Source organism: Delphinapterus leucas, chromosome 1 (genome assembly GCF_059928025.1).
Source record: "Delphinapterus leucas isolate spDelLeu-1000000601 "Yukka" chromosome 1, BTC_Dleu_Yukka2, whole genome shotgun sequence".
Lineage (NCBI taxonomy): Eukaryota > Metazoa > Chordata > Mammalia > Artiodactyla > Monodontidae > Delphinapterus > Delphinapterus leucas.
Window position 1 is genome coordinate 122,835,814 of NC_143129.1, and position 20,934 is coordinate 122,856,747.

A 20,934-nucleotide genomic window follows, 5' to 3' on the forward strand; every position below is an offset into this window, starting at 1 on the left:
AAGTGAAAGTCTATTATTAGAAGAATTGATTGAATGCATGCATCCATGTGTGAATGCATTTCATATGTATCCATGAAAATTTTGACATAAATGGATGTCTTTTAAAATATTATTGAAAAAATAAAATATTATTGACAAAAAAGATGGCCATGTATATCTCTGTATGTGTATTTGTGTATGATTTATATGGAAAATTATTAAAGCATACCTACAGGTTTTATAGTGCAGGTATGCTGGTGATAAATTCTTTCAGCTTTATTATGTCTAATGCAGTCTTTATTTTGCCTTTGTTTTTGAAAGATATTTTCCTAGGTATGGAGTTCTTGGTTGACAGTGTTCCTTCAGTAAACTGTAAAGATATTGCTCCTCTGCCTTCCAGCTTATGTTGTTTCTAGTATACATTCTGGGTCTTTTGGTGCTGCTTTTAAGATGTCTGTCCTGTTACTGGTTTTAAGTAACTTGTTTTTGATATGCCGTGGTTTTATTTGTTCTTATATCTTGTGTTGCTTCAATTTGTAGGTTTTTTAGTTTTCATCCTGTTCAGACTTTTCCATCTAGCTGAGTGATGCTCTTGTTTAAGTTTCTCCGTCTTTGTGTTTCATAGTTTCTTTTGCTGTGTCTTCAAGTTCATTATTCTTTTGCCTTGTCTTATCTAGTCTTAATCTCATCCATTGTATTTTTCACCTCAAATTTTTTTTTTTAACATCTAAATACTTGATTTGGGTCTTTCTTTTTTTTCCTATCTTTCATGTCTCTCTGTATCATTTGTATCCTTTATTCTATCATCTGTCTTATGTCTGGTTCCCTTAGTTTTTCTTCCCCAGTGAGGGTCAGATTTTCCTTCATTGTATATCTTATAATTTTTTTTTTTTTTTTTGCGGTACGTGGGCCTCTCACTGCTGTGGCCTCTCCCCTTGCGGAGCACAGGCTCCGGACGCGCAGGTTCAGCGGCCATGGCTGATGGGCCCAGACGCTCCGCGGCATGTGGGATCTTCCCGGACCGGGGCACGAACCCGTGTTCCCTACATTGGCAGGTGGACTCTCAACCACTGCACCACCAGGGAAGCCCTATCTTATAATTTTTTAAAATTAATTAATTTATTTATTTTTGGCTGCATTGGGTCTTTGTTGCTGTGCGTGGGCTTTCTCTAGTTGTGGCGAGCAGGGACTACTCTTTGTTGTGGTGCACTGGCTTCTCATGGTGGCTTCTCTTGTTGTGGAGCACGGGCTCTAGGTGTGTGGGCTTCAGAAGTTGTGGCACATGGGCTCAGTAGTTGTGGCTTGCAGGCTCTAGAGCACAGGCTCAGTAGTTGTGATGCATGGTCTTAGTTGCTCCACGGCATGTGGGATCTTCCCAGACCAGGGCTCAAACCTGTGTCCCCTGCACTGGCAGGCAGATTGTTAACCACTGTGCTGCCAGGGAAGCCCCTGTATATCTTATAGTTTTTGATTGGATGCCAGACATTTGATTTTTACCTTGTCAGGTGCTGGTTGTTTTCATTCCTTTAAATGTTCATTTTTTTTCTGGGACACAGTTAAATTCCTTGGGAACAGTTTGACCCTGTAATGCTCTCTTTTGAACTTTTTGAAGGCAGAACCAAAGTAGTCTTCCTTCTAGGGATAATTTTTTCCCAATACTAAGGCGATACCCTTCTGAGTATGCTATTTGATTCCTTCTGTATTATGAAATCTTTCAACTCTGTCTGGTGGAAACACAGACAGACCTGGGTTGGCTTTGAGGATTGTTCTACGTGCTCCTTTCCAATAGTTCTTTCCCCTTCTTAGGGTAGTTTAATCACAGACACATGCTCATCAGTACTGGTTGAAAACATAATGGTAGCCCTTTACGAATCTCCAGAGTTCACTTGCTCTCTATTCAGTTCTTTACTGTCTGTTACTCACCTTGGCCTCCCTGAATTTTCAACTCTGTCTCTTCAACTTAGATCACCAAAATCTGTTTGGTTTTTCTTCTACCTGTACTGTGGCCTAGAAGGAAATTCTCTCCAGGCAGTAAGTTGGGGTAGTCACCTTGTTTTTATCTTCTTATGGATCAGTGTCCTGCAGTACCTGTTATCCAGTGTCTGTGTCTGAAAACCATTATTTTATATTTTTTGGTCTGGTTTCTTACTTATTTGAGAGGGTAAATCTGGTCCGTGTCACTCCATTATGGTTGCAAGTGGGAGTATTTGGATAAGAGGGAAAAGATATCTAATTACAAAAGGAAGTGAGAGGTGGGTGGGAAACCCTCCTGCATACATAAATGAAAAATGGAAAATATTAATTATTTTAAGTTTAACTTCATGCTCTGAAAGTCAGGAGCATGACTTATGTAATATTACGTAGTAATGTGGTATTTATAAATAATGACTTATTCAATATCAACCCCAGCGTTATTCCTGTTGTATTTTGTAGGTTGCAGTATAATATTGGACTTATCATTTGATTTGATTTGATAGAACCTTTTTATTTAATGTGTTTTCTAGTGTGTTAATATTTCAGCACATTTATAACTGTTTATTCTTTCCTAGAAAGTTTCTTAACTTTTTCCCAAATAATTTTCTCAAACCCCAAAGATGAATGAAAGTTCATAAAATGCCCTGTTATTAAGAATGTACAATCCGGGACTTCCCCTGGTGGCGCAGTGGTTAACAATCCGCCTGCTAGTGCAGGGGACACGGGTTCGATCCCTGGTCTGGGAAGATCCCACATGCTGCAGAGCAACTAAGCCCGTGCGCCATAGCTACTGAGCTTGTGCTCTAGAGCCCACGAGCCACAACTACTGAGCCCCTGTGCTGCAACTATTGAAGCCCACATGCCTACAGCCCGTGCTCCACAATAAGAGAAGCCACTGCATTGAGAAGTTTGCTCACCGCAACGAAGAGAGCCCCCACTCTCTGCAACTAGAGAAAGCCCGTGTGCAGCAATGAAGACCCAACACAGCGATAGATAGATAGATGGGTAGAATGTGCAGTCCAAAGACGATCTAGAAATCCTTACTGAGTTAGACTTGAGATGTTTACTTGGAAATCACTCACTTAAACCATTCATAAGATAATCTGGGCATTGAATGCAGTGTATAAGTTTGCTCTATGATTCATAAGATTTAAAGTAGAGGTAGATAAGATTTAGTGACATTACAGTACATTGTGATGTCTTGGAGGAAATTAAGTTCACTGGGATTGCAAAATACTTTGCCTTCTGTTTACTTTAATGGAATTGAGGAAACTCCTGAAGAATATTAGGAAAATTATTATTGATTTGGGAAACTACCTCAGTCTTAAACTGGTTGTCTCATAGGGGAGGGAGGTCTGAGACCTTTACTGGTCATATAAAAAAACCTCAAGGGATGATGCAGAGTGCCTAATAAAGTTTTATGTGTATGTGTAGTATGTGTTACACACGTGACATGTACTACCTCATTTAACCCTTACGGTAGGAGTACGACATTCAGCACTTACTGGAATCTTCAGGTCTATTTGACTTTAGAGTCCTTGGCTCTTACCCATGAGATATATAGGTGGAGTCAAATCCTAGTTTGAATCCTTTGTTAACAATGTGAACTCAGTTAGGTTTTCTTCTCTTATTAGCCTTATATGCAGATGAAGATAATAATGGTGCCTATCTCAGTGTTGTTGGAAGGATCATATGATAATGTGGTTCTCAACCTGGGATGACTTTGTCCCTAGAGGACATAATTTTACACTGTCTAATGACATTGGTTGTCAAAGCTCAGAGTGGTAGTAGTGAGGGTGTTCTGGTATCTAGTGGGTAGAAGAAGGAATGTTGCTAAATATCTTACAATGTACAGGACAACGCTCCACAAGAGAGAATTATCTGGCCTGAAGTGTCAGTGGTGCCAGGGTTGAGAAACTCTGATATAAATTGACTATGCTAGTTTATTGCTAGGATACCAAACTATTTCATTTATATCATCAGTGGGCTATTGCTAGTGTGAAAATGAAGGTTTCCATTTGAATTCTTTTTCTTTTCAACTCCAATTCTAGCCTAAGGGTTAATCTTTTTAAACGAAAAATAAGAAGGGATAAAAATACTTAAATTGAATAACCTGAAGTTTTTTCCCTTTTATTTACCTCTAAAAAATGAAATGGGAGAAAGGGGAAAAAGCAGCAAAAGTAATGGAGAAACAAACTTACATTGACTCATAGGTATCAATTTTAATAAAATGATTATTTATTAGTAGAGAAACTTCCAGTGTTGAAATTAACTTCAATTGTGAAAGTACCCTAGATGTATTTGAAAATATACACTTTTGTAGGGCAAACTTAGAAACTTGTATGCTTCTTGTTTTATCTTTTAATAATTTTTAATATATTAGCACTTTTAAAATTGACTTTTCTGGTCAATTTTTCTGTAGGTATTACCTCATTTGGAAAGCCTTGAGAAACAGGAAAACATTTCTAACAAAATGTCAGCTTTTCGAGGTCATTGTCCGCATTTGGATTCAGTTGGTGAAATAACTAAAGAAGATTTAATACAAAAGTCTCATGTAAGAAAGAGGGCTTTTTTTCTTCCTTTAAAAAATCCTTTAAAAGATCATACTCATTTTTCTCCCAGATATGTGTTTTCTGTAGATTACTACAATATTCTATGTTCATGAATCCAAATTTTTTATATATGATATTAGTGAATGTATATATTTGGCTGTATTTATGTAACGGTAATGTTGTCTGTGTGATTTTCCTTTCATAGGGTTCTTGTCAGGATTGTAAAGTCAGAGGACCAAACCTTTGGGCGTGCCTGGAGGTATGTGTATGTTTCTTCTCAAAAGTTTGATATAAAAATTTATATCTGAATAAGGTTAACTAGAAGATTTTTTTTGACAGAGGACTTCATAAATGAACATACTTTAAGAAGATCATTATCGATTATAAAAATTAAACTTTAAACTTTGGGCTTTAACTTACAGTGCTTTTTGCAGAGTTTGGTAAATCACTAAAATATTTTACCCTCACCTTTTATTAGCGGAGACATATCTTTTAGCTTATAAATATTCCAGTTATATTCTTTTGTGCCTAGTACCTTTTGGTTAAAATAACTGACTTGGGAAGTCATTTAATCTTTCCGTTAAACCATGTGATCAGAACTTCATTGTAAATGTAATTGTAATGCTATTATTGTAAACTTACATGTTATAAAATACCTAATTTTCCTTTTTATATAATTATTTATAGAATAGATGTTCATATGTTGGCTGTGGTGAATCACAAGTAGATCATAGCACCATACATTCTCAGGTATGTATGTAGAAAAATTTTGTGCAAGACGTTTTTTAAAGAGAGCCTGAAGGAAAGGGAAAGCAAATACAACATTAAGTTGTAATTCAAAATTTTGTCCGTTTTTCTTTTTTTTTAATAAACGAGTTAAATCTTAGCTTATAAAAAGGTGGGGAGGGGAATTGCTAAGATCAGTATTAGAAAGAGGTTGTAATTAAGAGAGTAGTGATTTAAGAAATGTACCTCCAGATGTATGGAGGTGGTAGCTGAAGATATTAGTAGGATATGGAAGTTGAAGTCAAGAATAGAAGCCTAGGCTATGACAGGGCCTGACTGACTTCAAGTCTCAACTCATATACCTTTTTCTCTACATCCTCCTTACTGGAGTCCCGTTTCTACGTCACCCTGGTTGTTTGGTGCTTGTGTGTAATTCTGGCATGCTTCTTTTACAGATTAGATAGAGCTCCCATTCTAAACTATACATTTTCTTGAGAATGAGCTGTCTTGTTCATATTTATCTCTACAGCATTAACTGTTCTCAACCAGGGTTCTTCAAGAGAATTAATTAAGGCTCTCAGGCATCATGGTACATAGTTAATTTACTTCTCTTTGGTGCATCTAGAATGGTGGTACTCTGTACCATTCTTGGGAGAATTGAGAAAATAGTTACTCAGATCATCGTCTATAGGGCATTATTCTCTTGCAGAACTCTAGTTGAGAAAGGCTGGAGTTTCGTATATCCAAGATCATATTCACTATCGCTTGAGCTGTTTTGTGCTTTGATTCATGTCATTTGTATTCTTTTGCCATTCTGATCTCCTGGAACAGTTAACTGTGCTATTGTCAATTTTCTTGTATTATAATTACTTGCTAACCGCAAAGCAGAGTCTTATAATAACTCTTGTGTTTATCTTTATAATGAATAGTGGTGAAAAATGACAATAGAATAACTTTTGGAGTAGGCTTAGATATTGTTACTATTCACTATGCATTAACAATTTATCTAAAAACTGGTTTTTTGGTGCTCCAGTTTAAATTTTCTCTTTTGAGTATATTGTTATTCATCAAAGGCCAGCAGTTTATCTTCTATGATCTTTTGAAAGGTTTTCAACTATAATTTTGACTCTTCTTCCCTCTCTCCCATGAAATTGTACAGGAGACAAAGCATTATTTAACTGTGAACCTTACCACTCTTCGAGTATGGTGTTATGCTTGCAGCAAAGAAGTATTTTTGGATAGAAAATTAGGAACTCAGCCTTCATTACCTCATGTAAAACCACTTCACCAAACGCAAGAAAATAGTGTCCAGGTAATAATCTAAATCTGTGTAATTAAAATATCAAATATTTTCAGGTAATAATTTCAGAATTTGTCATGTAGCTGACATCTAAAAGAGCCCTACTTCACCTGTACTTTAAAAAATTTCCATAATGTGCCTCTTTTCCTCAAATGAAACACCGAAGCTGGCCTTTGTTCTTTTATAGAGTGATGGAGTAGAGTGAAGTTGAAGCCCACACCTGTCTGAAGATGGAAAAGCACCTGATGTGTTTTAAAAACTTAAAAAAACAGCTGGTTTAAATAATGTTTCTTTTTCTAGCCAGTCTGATTCTAGGAGAGGTGATGGGCCTTCTTTGATAGGCCCTAATTCAGCTCTCTTTTCCTCATTTCCCTCCCTGCTTCACCCCAATGTATATTACTGTAAACATTTTACTAATTTATTGAAAACCAGATAGAATACATTAAAGCTTAACATCAGTGTTTGGTTACAAAAGATGGGTAAGCTTGCAAAGATTGGCCACTTAATATTGAGACTTTTCTAGTCATATAAAAAATAGGAAAGGGAGGGACTTCCCTGGCCCTCCAGTGGGTAAGACTCTGCGCTTCCGCTGCAGGGCACATGGGTTCGATCCCTAGTTGGGGAACTAAGATCCTGCCTGCCGCGCGGCGTGGCCAAAAAAAAAAAAAAAGAAAAGAAAAAATAAGAAAAGGAATGAAAAAAATAAGAATAGTTGGCGTCCTATCATCATTTGGTCTGTATGGTTTAATTAACACATCAGTGAGTTTTTTCCTTCTGTGTTATAGAAATCACATTGTACTTCTATAATTGTGTTCTTTGATACCAATTCTTAAGATATTTTGTGTTGCATCTTTGTATCACATTCTGATGGTAGATATTTGTGATAGTAAATTTGCTTGCCTCACACATTATATAACTTCAAGTGACTAGATCTTAGACAAGGTATACTTGTTGCATTTCTAGTTTCATAGTTGAATAACTCTAGTTTATAAATTACCATCATTACTGTTTCTCCTACTGATACCTATTTATCATTTAAAACCGTGTTTTTTGGTTTTCTTTTGAATGCCATGGTAGTTTGAAAATAAGTTTACCTGAACCCTCTAACACTATTAACAAAAATGTGATAATTAAAAGTTTAATCACATGAGGAACTGATAACAATTTATAATAATCTAAAGAATAAGTACAGATAGTTCACAAAGAGGAAATACAAATTAAAACACATCGAGAAAATAATCATCACTGACTAAAGAAAAGTAAGTTAAAACAGCTATCTGCCATTTCTGCCCAAATAGATTATGACTGCAAACTCTTAGTGAATGCTGAATCCGGTTGAATAAGTATACTGATACTTTTCTGATAGCTTGTAAATAATTTTCTGGTGAGTTATATTTATAACACATAAAAGGCATGAATTTAATTTCATACAACTTCCTGATGATCCCATTGTTGAAGAAATTACTCAGAAGAAAAAGAAAGTTATTTGTACAGATTTTTTTTAGCAGTATAAAATTTACAGGCTGTTTGAGCCCAGTTCATCAGAACATTAATTATAGAATAACAGTATTGGAAACCATTCAAATGTCATTAAGATTTTTCAAACAGTTTTGTAGGAGGTAAGATTTTGAATGATTTTTTTTAAAGCTGCTCTACTTCTCTGTATTTCAATGCACCAAAGTGAGAATATGGGGCCTACCCAACTATCTAGTATCTACAGATGCCAGGAAGGTAAAGTAAATGTATAAAGTGGGTGGGTATAAGTGCATATATGCATGCCTTGAAGAAGAGAAATAGGCTGTAATAAGTTGGAGAGCACGTGCTAAGTACATTCTGCTGTTCAGTTTCCTCCTCCCACTGATGGTTGCTAAATGGGTTCAGTGTACTTTGATCTTCTGCTATTAGAAGAGAACTTGCAGAATTTGATTTTTATGTGAGCTCACTCAATTTTTAAAATATTAGCTCAAAGTTTTGCTTTTGTTTCAGTTTTTGTCCTTTTTTTTTAAAACAGTGTGGACTAGCATTTGACCAAGTCACCAGTTGCAACCTCTTGAGTTAATCCAATTCTCAGGAATTAATATTGGAATTTTAAAAAATATTTAAAGCTATTTCATATGCATAAAAGGATGCAAAATAACTTTAGTAACAAGTATCAGGAGAGATTGTAGAAGTCTACAGATAAGCTGCGAACAAATTAAAAAAAATTTTTGACCTAAGGATTTGTTCAACCCTGCTATCTTTTCTGTTATCCAGGATTTTAAAATACCCAGTAACACAACATTAAAAACTCCTCTGGTTGCTGTATTTGATGATCTGGACATAGAAGTGGAAGAAGAAGATGAACTTAAGGCAAGAGGTAAAATAATTCTCCTGTATAACACTCCTTTGTATGCTACTGTCCATTTCTTTAGGAAATTGTATCATGTGAATATTTCAAAATCTAGAGATGATCAGAAGATAATTACAAAAAAAATTTCTAGGAATCAGATTATCGGTTATCTTTTTAAAAAAAATTATCAGTTTACATAATTAATCAGGGTGCATTTTTAAGTTCTACCTTTTTTTGTTTATTTATTGTATTATGCATCACTTGAAAATACCAAGGAAATATCCTTTTGTTTTTAATGATGCATGGGTGGAAGTAATGCTAGTTGGCAGTATTTGATTGTAATAAATCAATAAAGTAATTGTATTTAAAAAAAAGTTCTGAAATTTGACCTAGTAAAATTGTATCTGTGAAAAAGCAAACTGACAACTTTGATGCTTCCTTTCTCTGGCATCACTTTACTAAAGCCCACAGTTCTTAGTATAAACTATCTGTATAGTTTAGTACAGACTTTTCTGTTTTATAGTTGATGTAAGGGAATCTTAACCCTTTAAGGATATATTTAAATAATTTTCTGAAAATTAACACTTTGGTGTAAGTCTGACCTCTTTGAGTTATTCAAGTTGCTGTTTGTATTTCTATAATGTATTTTGTATTTCCTTAACATAGTTTGGGAACCATAGTAATTACCTAGTTACATATTCAGCGAACACTCATAAAATTGAGTCATTGCATTATTGAATGATAACATAACTTATAATTTTTCCTAATAGGTCTTACAGGTTTGAAAAATATTGGAAATACTTGTTATATGAATGCAGCTTTGCAGGCTCTTTCCAATTGGTAAGTAGATAAATTAATTTTGTTAGTATAGTTTTTTAAAGTTACTCTTGGAGGACTTCCCTGCTGGTGCAGTGGTTAGGAATCCGCCTGCCAAGGCAGGGGACACAGGTTTGATCCCTGTTCTGGGAAGATCCCACATGCCACGGAGCAACTAAGCCCGCGTGCCACAACTACTGAGTCTGTGCACCACAACTACTGAGCCTGTGCTCCAGAGCCCACGAGCTACAACTACTGAGCCTGCGCACGTGCCGCAGCTACTGAAGCCTGCGAGCCTAGAGCCTGTGCTCCGCAACAAGAGAAGCCACCGCAATGAGAAGCCCGCACACTGCAACAAAGAGTAGCCCCCACTCACTGCAACGAGAGAAAGCCCGCGCACAGCAACAAAGACCCAGTGTAGCCAAAAATAAATAAATAAAATAAAATTATGAAAAAAAAATAATAGAGTTACTCTTGGAGCAGAAAACCGTGCTGCTGTAGTACACTGAGAAAAAAGGAGTGAGAAAAGAAAAGAAAGAAATATACATTAATAGTAATATGGGAAAGAGGTGACAATTATATTCAATTCCCCTAGCCAACAGGATCCCATTGAATCCTTGCTGTACCTCTTCCCTCACCCCTCTCAACACATAGTGCTGCCTCCCCCCTTTTTCTGAAATGCCCCCACTTAAAAAAATATCTGGATTAACTAAAGCCTAAATGTGTAAATATTCCTGAAAAAGTTATTTCCTCTTTCTTGTTGAGTAACTCTTAAGGTAGAGTAGGCAAGAAACTGAGTTGGGACATAATCCATTGTTGTCCCAATGGGGTTGCTTTGATCGTGCCTGTAGTTTCCTAAGACTGCTGGTCCTGGCTCAGACCCTAGGTGGTTGTATGTCTTTGAGGAAGTTATTTGTTTTTACATCTAGAAAACAAGGAGCTTAAACTAATTAATTCCTCAAATCACTTTTAGTTCAGAGGTCCTAGGAAAATATTTTATATTTTTCTGTAGGTGGAAAGTCTCTAATAAAGCAATTAGTTTTTTTTTTTTTTAATTATAGTCCTGTAAAATAGGTAGGTGCAGTATGGAATGCTCTGCAGACGATCACCCAGGGAAGAGATGAAAAGTCATAGGATCAAGTCCTGAGGAACCCTGATAGTTATATAGCTGGTAAGAGCAGAAAAAACAATAAAGAGGGAAAAGAGTTACCAGAGAGGTCAAGAAGAAAAGTAAAAAAGTGCATTATATTGGTCAAGACAAATGGGTGAACCACCTGTGACAAATGCTACTGAGGGGGAAATGAAAGGTGTTTACTGGATTTGGCAGCATTGAGGACTCTGATGTGGTGGGTCAAATCTGATTTGATGGGTTGAGCAAGATAATGAAGGAAAGAATGTGAAGCTGTAAAAGGGAGCAGAGAAGTAACAGATACAGGGCTCTATGTGCTGTCAATTCATTGAATGACTAGAAGTCAATCAGTATTAAGCTGTGACTGCACTCTAACTTTTTTTTTTTTAACCTTTTTTTTTTTTAAACTAGCCCACCTTTGACACAGTTTTTTCTTGATTGTGGAGGACTAGCCCGAACAGATAAGAAACCAGCTATTTGTAAAAGTTATCTCAAACTGATGACAGAGCTGTGGCATAAAAGCAGGTATGTACTTAATATGTGTATTTTCATTATTATATTTTTAAATGAATATCATAAATATTAAACATTTGCAGGTGCATTTATAGAGCTGTAAAAAGGAGATTTGAGACATTCAGTTTTGGGCATGTTATATTTGAAAGTGAACATCCAAATGAAATATCTGGACTGGAGATAAAATGTTGAACTGTTAAAGCTGCTGTTACTGACACTTTTGATTTTTAATTCAGGAGTAGGCATTCTCACAGTGCTAAAATCAGACCATAGAGGCATATATGAATGTTTATTTTTCTGCTTATCTTTATTTATTCTAAGTGTAGCATTAGAAAAATAATTGTTTGCTGTAATATTTTATATTAGAACTATTCAGAAAGTTGCATTTAATGGTTCCTAAGAACTGCCCAGCCTTTCTTCTAAGAAAACAATCACCAAAGCTTTCATGTACTTATATTCTTAAGTGCTTCAGTTTTCTTTGAGATATTTGACTCCCTACTAAAGAGTATCTCTTGAGTTAAAAATTTGTTATTACTGTCATTTCAGTATGCTAGGAAAAGATTGTTTTAATGAATTATTTTGGGATGTGAAGTTATATATCATTCACATTTCTAATATTCAAGAGACAGAATTCTCTCTTGTCATTTATCCCTATTGGGTATTACCCGTTGCTGCCAAGGGTTCTAACGTTTCTAAGTTCCTTACTGCATAGCTAGAACTAACCCTTAACTGCTATGTTTAAGCTTCTTTGCCCTGCAACTATAAACTTAATATTCTTGGAAGTTTACTAAACTTCAGAAGTGTTATAGTACAGAATTTTAAGTGATTAAATCTTGCATCTGGTTTACTTTTCATTTTTCTTTTCATGAGTATTTGATGGCTGGTTTAAAATTTTTATTTAGATAGTGTACTAGATATACTTATCCCAGGAATTTTAAGTAATTAAAATATTATTTTAAGTAATTAGAAGTGTTTTTTGAAAAATCATATAGTAGAGCATAATCATTTCATTAGGGAGGAGAACAATAAATTACGTAGCTTAAATATCAAAAATAAGCTATTTTGATGAACCTGTGAAGCATAATACTAGGCAATTTTTTTGTTTGCTTTTGTTCTCTTTTTTTTCTCACTGTTTTCTTTTTTAAATGAAGGGGCAATCTTTTTTTCTTTTTTTAAAAATTAATTCATCAATTTATTTATTTTTGGCTATGTTGGGTCTTCATTGCTGTGCGCGGGCTTTCTCTAGTTGTGGTGAGCAGGGGCTACTCTTCGTTGCGGTGCACTGGCTTCTCATTGTGGTGGCTCCTCTTGTTGCGGAGCACAGGCTCTAGGCGCGTGGGCATCAGTAGTTGTGGCTCGTGGGCTGTAGAGTGCAGGCTCAGTAGTTGTGGCGCACGGGCTTAGTTGCTCCGCAGCATGTGGGATCTTCCCGGACCAGGGCTCAAACCCGTGTCCCCTGTATTAACAGGCAGATTCTTAACCACTGTGCCACCAGGGAAGTCCCTGTATTTTTAAATTTCATTTATTTTTTTATACAGCAGGTTCTTATTAGTTATCTATTTTATACATATTAGTGTATATATGTCAACCCCAATCTCCCAATTCGTCCCACCACCACCACACACGCCCTCTTTTTTAAAAAAATATTTATTTATTTTGTTTATTTGGCTGTGCTGGTTCTTAGTTGCGGCATGTGGGATCTAGTTCCCTGACCAGGGATCAAACCTGGGTCCCCTGCATTGGGAGTGCAGAGTCTCAGCCACTGGACCACCAGGGAAGTCCCAGTATTGGGCAATTTTGAATGATTCTTTTTATTTTTTTTTGCGGTACGCGGGCCTCTCACTGTTGTGGCCTCTCCCGTTGCGGAGCACAGGCTCTGGACGCGTAGGCTCAGCAGCCGTGGTTCACGGGCTTATCCGCTCCGTGGCATGTGGGATCTTCCCAGACCAGGGCACGAATCCGTGTCCCCTGCATCGGCAGGTGGACTCTCAACCACTGCGCCACCAGGGAAGCCCTTGGATGATTTTTTGAAACACAAATACTTTTCAGTTTAACTCTTTGAATTTTTGATTGTTCGTTTCTTTTTTTTATTATTATTATTTATTTTTGGCTGTGTCGGGTCTTTATTGCTCACGCGGGCTTCTCTCTAGTTGTGACACACAGGCTCCAGAGTGTGCAGGCTCAGTAGTTGTACCACACAGACTCTTTAGTTGTGTTGCATGGGCTCCAGAGCACTTGGGCTCTGTAGTTGCGGCATGCGGGCTCTTTAGTTGTGGCACGTGGGCTCCTTAGTTTTGGAGCGTGGGCTTAGTTGCCCCACGGCATGTGGGATCTTAGTTCCCTGACCAGGGATCAAACCTGTGTCCCCTGCATTGGAAGGTGGATTTTCAACCACTGGACCATCAGGGAAGTCCCTGATTGCTCATTTCTAAAATAAAAACTAAAAATCACAGATTTCTTCCTAAAACTGTTTTCTTCCTCAGGCCAGGATTTGTTGTGCCTACTAATCTGTTTCAAGGAATTAAAACTGTAAATCCAACATTTCGGGGGTATTCTCAGCAGGTACGTCTTCATTGCTTTTTATTCATAATATTAATCTTTAATACATTTGCAGAATGCTATTATGCATTATGCTATTATATACTCATTTACTACTCTAAGAATAATAACCCCATATCATATTTTTGGCTTACATTTTTCCACTTTTCTCTTAATTTCATATTTTTCTAGAAATTTTAAATTTGGGGGTGTTTAAATATGTCAGTATGTTCTAGCGCTTTTAGCTTTGAAAAGTTCCACATCCAGAGATAAATTTTACCTGTATTTTCTGATTTAATTAAAAAAAGTTCTTTAGACATGTGTCATTTATTTCACATTACAATATAATCCAAATTTAATTTTTCGCAAACAGCTAACAAATTGTACGGAAGTACAGATTTAAGAATTTTCTTATCTGGTTTTAAAAGTTTCTTCTTTATTAATTTGATGCTTACATTAATGTATAATAAGGTCTGTTTCTGGGCTTTCTAATCTGTTTCATCGACCTGTAATTTTTTGGATTGACACCAATGGCAGTTTCAATTATTGTACTTTAATGTTTTTTCATGTTAATACCTGGTCCTCACATGTGTTTCTTTTTCAAAACAATACCTGTTCTCTGTTAACTTTTTCTGTTGCAAATTCCTGGATCACAGAGACTTGGTAGACATAAGTTGGGGCCTACGAATTTGTATTTTCAATAAACATTCTAGGTTGATCAAGGATTTTTGAGATACAGTGCAAAATTGGATAAAGCTTTAGTTTTAAGCCAAACTTATACTTGAATTTAGGATATCTCTCTCAATTGTTATTGTCAGATGAGGCAAATCCTTACTCAAGTTTTTTAAAATAGCAGCAGTACTAAAGCTGACCTCCAGATCATCTTCAGTTTTTTGTTGCTGTTGTTTATTGTTTTTTTAGTTTTAATTGAAATACATGTTCAGTTTTTTAATTACTTTTGTTTTATTTACATAACTTTTTAGAACTTAGTGCTTCCTATCCCTCCAATGCCTTATGTCTACAAAGTTGTATTTCCTTAGTATAATGCTACACATTTAGAAATCAGTTGCTAACCACATTTTGTATATTTTCTCATTTCTACATACATGTATTTTTAATGAAATGGTAATATCTATGTTGCTTATATATTAGGATGCTCAAGAATTCCTTCGATGTTTAATGGATCTGCTTCATGAAGAACTGAAAGAACAGGTCATGGAAGTAGAAGAGGATCCTCAAACTATAATGACTGAGGAGACCATGGAGGAAGACAAGAGCCAGTCAGATGCAGATTTTCAGTCTTGTGAATCTTGTAGCAGCAGTGATAAAGCCGAAAATGAAAATGGGTCTAGAAGCTTTTCTGAAGATAATAATGAAACAACAATGTTAATTCAGGATGATGAAAACAATTCAGAAATGTCAAAAGATTGGCAAAAAGAGAAGATGTGCAATAAGATTAATAAAGCGAATTCTGAAGGAGAATTAGATAGAGACTCTGTGTCTGAAACAGTTGACTTGAACAATCAGGAAACTGTCAAAGTGCAAATACACAGCAGAGCTTCAGGTGACAATTTTTATAATTTTCAAATGATAGTGTTTCATTTTTAGACAAAGGGTGCAAGATGTGTTTATATATATATATATATATATATATACGTATATATACATATACGTATATATATATAATTTTGTGTGGGTGTGTGGGTGTGTGTGTGTGGGTGGGTGGTACGTGGCCCTCTCACTGTTGTGGCCTCTCCCGTTGCGGAGCACAGGCTCCGGATGTGCAGGCTCAGCGGCCATGGCTCAGGGGCCCAGCCACTCTGCGGCATGTGGGATCTTCCCGGACCAGGGCACAAACCCATGTCCCCTGCATCGGCAGGTAGACTCTCAACCACTGCGCCACCAGGGAAGCCCCAAGATATGTTTATATTTAAGATGATATTTGTAATTTTACCATTTTCTGATTTGGGGGAGAGCGGAATTAGCCTGACATGTGACTTTAGAATGCATTTCTAATTTACATGTTAATGTTCACAGTTTATATTTAGCATAATAAAAATGAAATAGAATAATTAATAGCTTTAGCTTAATATTTTGTGTGTAGTATATGACATTATAGTTCAACCATACTAATTGAAAGAAAGAGGGTATTAAATAGATGTTACTTTTGGGCTTTCTGACTAGTAGAGTTTAGTACTATTTGCATGTGAGTGTTAAGTTAATGTCATTTAAAGCAGATTCGGTTGAGATCTGCAAAATAGCAAAATAATCCAAATTGTAGACTGTTAGATTTAGATTGCTGTCATTGGAGTCATATCAGCTATGAAATACTTGGTGTATGTTTGGCATAGGAGTTTAATTAACTATAATGAACCCTGTTACGATAGATTATACCATTATACATGTCATTGTTCCTGTGGGAAAGAGCAAGTGGCCAAATGAAAGATAGTTGAGCTAGGTTGCTTTGCATTTTACATTTATTTCTTCTAGGGTTAACTTGTGTTAGCTTAATGTGGTATTTAATTCTCCAAAGCACATAAAATTAAACCATCAGAGGTTCAGATTCTCTGACCTTAAAATAAGTGGCAGACAAGGAACATAAAAAATTTATCTTTTGTAATTACTGAAGAGTAGGAACTACTAAACAATTTACTTACGTTTTTGAACCCCACATTTTTTCTGGAGGAGAAGAATATTTCCTTAACCACAGGAATACTTGTGGTTCACCCATGTGCAGTGCATAAATGCCTTCTAGTCAGGAAAACGTGTTAGGCTCCTTGATTATACTGATGTTATGTTTAGAAGTTTAGATGTGGTTAGAAGTTGTTTAGTCAATAGATATGTGAAATTTCAGTATTGAAAGACTTAGCCGTCTGCTATCTAGCCTTTCCTCATCGAAAGCCTGATTAAGCCTGATTACTTGACCTACTGGTTCTTTATTGCTCCATAGCAAGTTTATTCTTACAATTAGTAACTAATTGATGACCTGGATCAGGGATCTGAGGTTTTGCATTTTCTGATTGAAAAATGTGACAAAGACCGTATATGACATGCAAAACCGAAAATATTTACTATCTGGTCTGTTACAGGAATCATTTGCCAATCCCTGACCTAGATGATATTAACTTTATTGCCTTCTGAAAGGCTAGAGTGAGTCTCCTCCTCTTTCTTCCCCCAATATTATGCAGTCTGCTTTTAGTCATGGTTGGGATAATGAGAAATGCCTCTGTGAAAGTAATAAAAGTCATTTATTTTGCATTATCTGGAAAAATCCCTGAAATCATTCTGTTTTCTTTTTTCTTTCTCTTTTCTTCACTCTCTTTTCTTCACTCAAATACTTTTTGAGCAGTACAATTCTCTTTTCTTCACTCAAATACTTTTTGAGCAGTCTCTTGCCCTGGAATATATGTTATGTACTAGGAATCCAACAGCAAATCAAGATAGCTCTCATAGAGCTTATATTTTCTTGATTCATAATTTAATTCCAAAAAAGGTGTTTTTTTCTGACAGAGGGTTTTGTTTCCTTTTATAACAGAGTAAAATAATTTATAATTACTTTATGCCTAAATTTCTTGTTAGATTTTGCTTACTATGTCAGTTTGGGAGGATAATCTCTTTTTCTCCCATATAGTTTTAAAGCTTTCTAAAAAACTGCCCTAAATTGCTTTTGTTTTTTAAATACTAAGTTAGGACAAATATGATCCTCTTTGGCTTTATATTTCCACACTTATATTTGCACAGTTTCTGGATTGCCTACAACAGTAATGTGTTATAAACGTTAATTAGATTCCTAGGGGGAGAATCACTGTTAGTTTGCTTAGCAAGTCTAATGTCTATCAGGTGTTTTACCTGACATTTATTAATGTGAGTTGTGTTCAAAATCTCAGATGAAGAAAGCTTTATTTGACAGGTGGAATAATTTTACTATTTAATGTAATAATACAAATTTTAAATATTACAGAATATATTACTGATGTCCATTTGAATGAGCTGTCTACATCACAGACCCTCCCATCAAGTGAAGGTGTTAACCCACGTTTATCAGCAAGCCCTCCGAAATCAGGCACTTTGTGGCCAGGATTGGCACCCACACACAAAAAAGGTAGAAGTTTCAGTTATTTAGGTTCCTTTGCTTTGATAGTTTAAAGTGTTAATTATGAAATATTATTCAAGCTTTTTAAATTGACAGCATAGTTTTACACAACCATGATTTAAAATTTTTGTGTGTGTGTGGCACAAATTTACATACAACAGAATTCACTCTTTTGGTGTAGGGGTCTGAGTTTCAACATGTGCACAGATTGTTACCATCACCACAAACAGAATATAGAACAGCTCCAGTACCCCAAAGAATTCCCTTATACTACCAGACCCTCCCACTACTCCTCCCAAAGCCCCAGCCCTGTGAATCTGTTCTCTATTCCTATTGTTTTTCCTTTTGCAGAATGTCATATAAAGAGAATCATACAGACGTAGTCTTTTGAAACAGGCTGCTTTCACTTAGCATAATGAATCTGAGATACAGTCATGTCGCAGGTCTGAATAGTTCTTTTTTATTACTGAGTAGTATTTCATTGTGTGACTGTACTACTGTTTATTCATTCAATGACAAATACTTGAATTTGTTTCCAGTTTTTGGCAATTATGAATAATGTTGCTATAAACATTTATGTACTGGTTTCTGTATGAACATAAATTTTCATTTGTTTAGGGTAAACACCTGGATGTGGGGTTATTGGGTTTTATGTTAGTTTTATGCTTAATGTTGTATGAAATTGTTTTTCGGAGTGGCTGTATCATTTTGCTTTCCGACCAGCTATGTATGAGAGTTCCAGTATTAGAAAATGTAAAACTGTAAAACTCTTATAAGAGTTTTCATGACCTTGTGTTAGAATTCTTTAAAAACATCAAAGACATCAAAAGCATGATCTGTAAAAGAAAAAAAATTAAAATCTTTCTTGGCAAAAGACACCATTAAGAGAATGAAAAGATAAGATTGGAAGAAAATATTTGCAAATCGCATAGCTGACAAAGGACTTGTATATAAAATATATAAAGAACTCTCAAAGCTTAATAGAATCCTTTCTTCAAATAAAGCCTTACTTGGGAGCAAAAACAAATAAGTAAAAGCAAAACTATTCTGGTTGAAGTCAAGATGGGAAGCTGAATACTTTCTATTTCATCATGGTTTCTCTTTGAGGTTTTTTTGTGTGTGTGTGTGTGTTTTCTTTAGGTAATGCTTTTGAATGGTATTTTGACAAATTTCTTCAGCATAGTAATTTTGCTGTTAAAAGATTTCAGAAAAAAATGCTAAAGGAACTACTTTGATTTCTAAAAAAATTTCTATGCTTGTTTTTCAATCCTAGCTCAGTCTGCATCATCTCCAAAGAGAAAAAAACAGCACAAGAAATACCGGAGTGTTATTTCAGACATATTTGATGGAACAATCATTAGTTCAGTGCAGTGTCTGACTTGTGATAGGGTGAGTATGAAAGAATTATAATACACAGGAAATTTCTGTTAAATGCTCTTTTTAAAAAAAAAACCTGACAAAATGGTGTGAAAGTTTAATGTCTTTTCCTTGTTGTTGATGATTATACATGTATTTCTTGTGTTTGAAGAAATATAAATTGATTCTAGGAGTAGAACTTGTTTTTTGGAAGCAATAGTAACATACTGATTTAAGGATGGGTCTTGACCTGTCACTGAACAGGCATGCATTTAGCAGGAAGAATTAACTCAGTTCTTCATCTCTGGTCACATACAAAGGAGATATGTTGCTCAGCAACGAGAATTTGTAACACTTGCATATTCTCCCAAGGCTGATGAAATTAGTAGGAAACTGTTGTTATTCACAGGCACAAGGCTATGTATGTATCTTCTCCACTTGGTTGTATGGCTTATAAATATTTTCCCATGTTAAGTTTGGATTCAGATAATAAAAGTAGTATCAGGTTCATAAACAAGAGCATGAATTAAAATCATCATGAGATTTTTAATAATACCTCTAAATTCCTGAGTTTCCTAGAGGTTTTCTTAAGAACAGTTTTACTTCAGTGCAGTGATGAATATAATTAAGATGAATGTAAAATGAACTATCTCAAAAAAAACCCAAAGTAAGTTTTCAGTTATTGTGTTAGAATTAAGTCAAATCTAAGGGTTTTCAATAGAGTTATCTTAATGTAGGCTATTTTGGTACCAGATATTTAAATGGAATTATCCTGAAATGTTTTCAGCTGTTTAGGTTTTGCATCTTGTTTTTTAAGCTACATTTAAAAACTATCACTAGAGGTCATTTTCAAAAATAAATGCAGTAGTGCTTAACAGTCTGGAACTCAGGCTACAGTGGCTGTGTGTGAGATACTTCTCTTTACTGCAATGTCCTTGACTAATGGGGATGTTAGTAGTTACCTCATAAGGTTTATGTGAAGATTAAATTTAGAACAGCACCTGGTACAAAGCAATTTTGCTTTCGTTATTACTATTTTAGCTTTTTTTACTATATAAAAAGCAGTTTTTTTGTTTTTTTCTTATTATAATTTGCTTTGATCTTTGCCGTCTAAAATCTATCCTCAAATGTTTGTGCTGGATTATTTTCATCCCATTGTTAAAACACAAAACAATTTTAGGTGTCTGTAACCCTCGAGACCTTTCAAGATCTGTCCTTGCCGATTCCTGGCAAGGAAGACCTTGCTAAGCTACATTCATCAAGTCATCCAACATCTATAGTCAAAGCAGGATCATGTGGCGAAGCATATGCTCCACAAGGGTGGATAGCTTTTTTCATGGAATATGTGAAGAGGTATGTATGTGTTTTCTTTGTATTAGTTGATTGTTAAAACTGCTGTTTCTGCTGTACTGGCAGAACATTTCCTTTCTTTTTTCTATCAATAATGTTTCAGGTTTGTTGTCTCATGTGTCCCTAGCTGGTTTTGGGGTCCAATAGTAACCTTGCAAGATTGTCTTGCTGCCTTCTTTGCCAGAGATGAACTAAAAGGTAAGAAATACGAAATAGTTTTCATCTATGGCTAAACTGTTGTGAGTGATCTAAAATACTAGTGGGACAAAATATAGAATG

At 35.5% G+C, this 20,934-nt stretch overlaps 1 protein-coding gene across 4 annotated transcripts in view; it reads left to right on the forward strand.

The window, feature by feature from the left end:
- USP33 (ubiquitin specific peptidase 33) overlaps positions 1-20,934 on the forward strand; it is a 70,497-nt gene that overhangs the window by 22,775 nt on the left and 26,788 nt on the right. For 3 of the 4 annotated variants that reach the window (XR_002645655.3, XR_016394937.1, XM_022581043.3), the window contains exons 2-14: positions 4,376-4,507; positions 4,711-4,764; positions 5,193-5,255; positions 6,391-6,543; positions 8,785-8,887; positions 9,631-9,700; positions 11,217-11,330; positions 13,802-13,880; positions 15,009-15,420; positions 17,818-17,958; positions 19,223-19,338; positions 20,486-20,658; positions 20,759-20,853. Coding sequence is in view for 2 of the 4 variants with exons in the window: in XM_022581043.3 (XP_022436751.1) it covers positions 4,427-4,507; positions 4,711-4,764; positions 5,193-5,255; positions 6,391-6,543; positions 8,785-8,887; positions 9,631-9,700; positions 11,217-11,330; positions 13,802-13,880; positions 15,009-15,420; positions 17,818-17,958; positions 19,223-19,338; positions 20,486-20,658; positions 20,759-20,853 (1,654 nt within the window). In the remaining 2 variants the exon portion in view is untranslated. The remainder of the gene's footprint in view (positions 1-4,375; positions 4,508-4,710; positions 4,765-5,192; positions 5,256-6,390; positions 6,544-8,784; positions 8,888-9,630; positions 9,701-11,216; positions 11,331-13,801; positions 13,881-15,008; positions 15,421-17,817; positions 17,959-19,222; positions 19,339-20,485; positions 20,659-20,758; positions 20,854-20,934) is intronic. The other variant, XM_022581044.3, reaches the window with a different exon arrangement.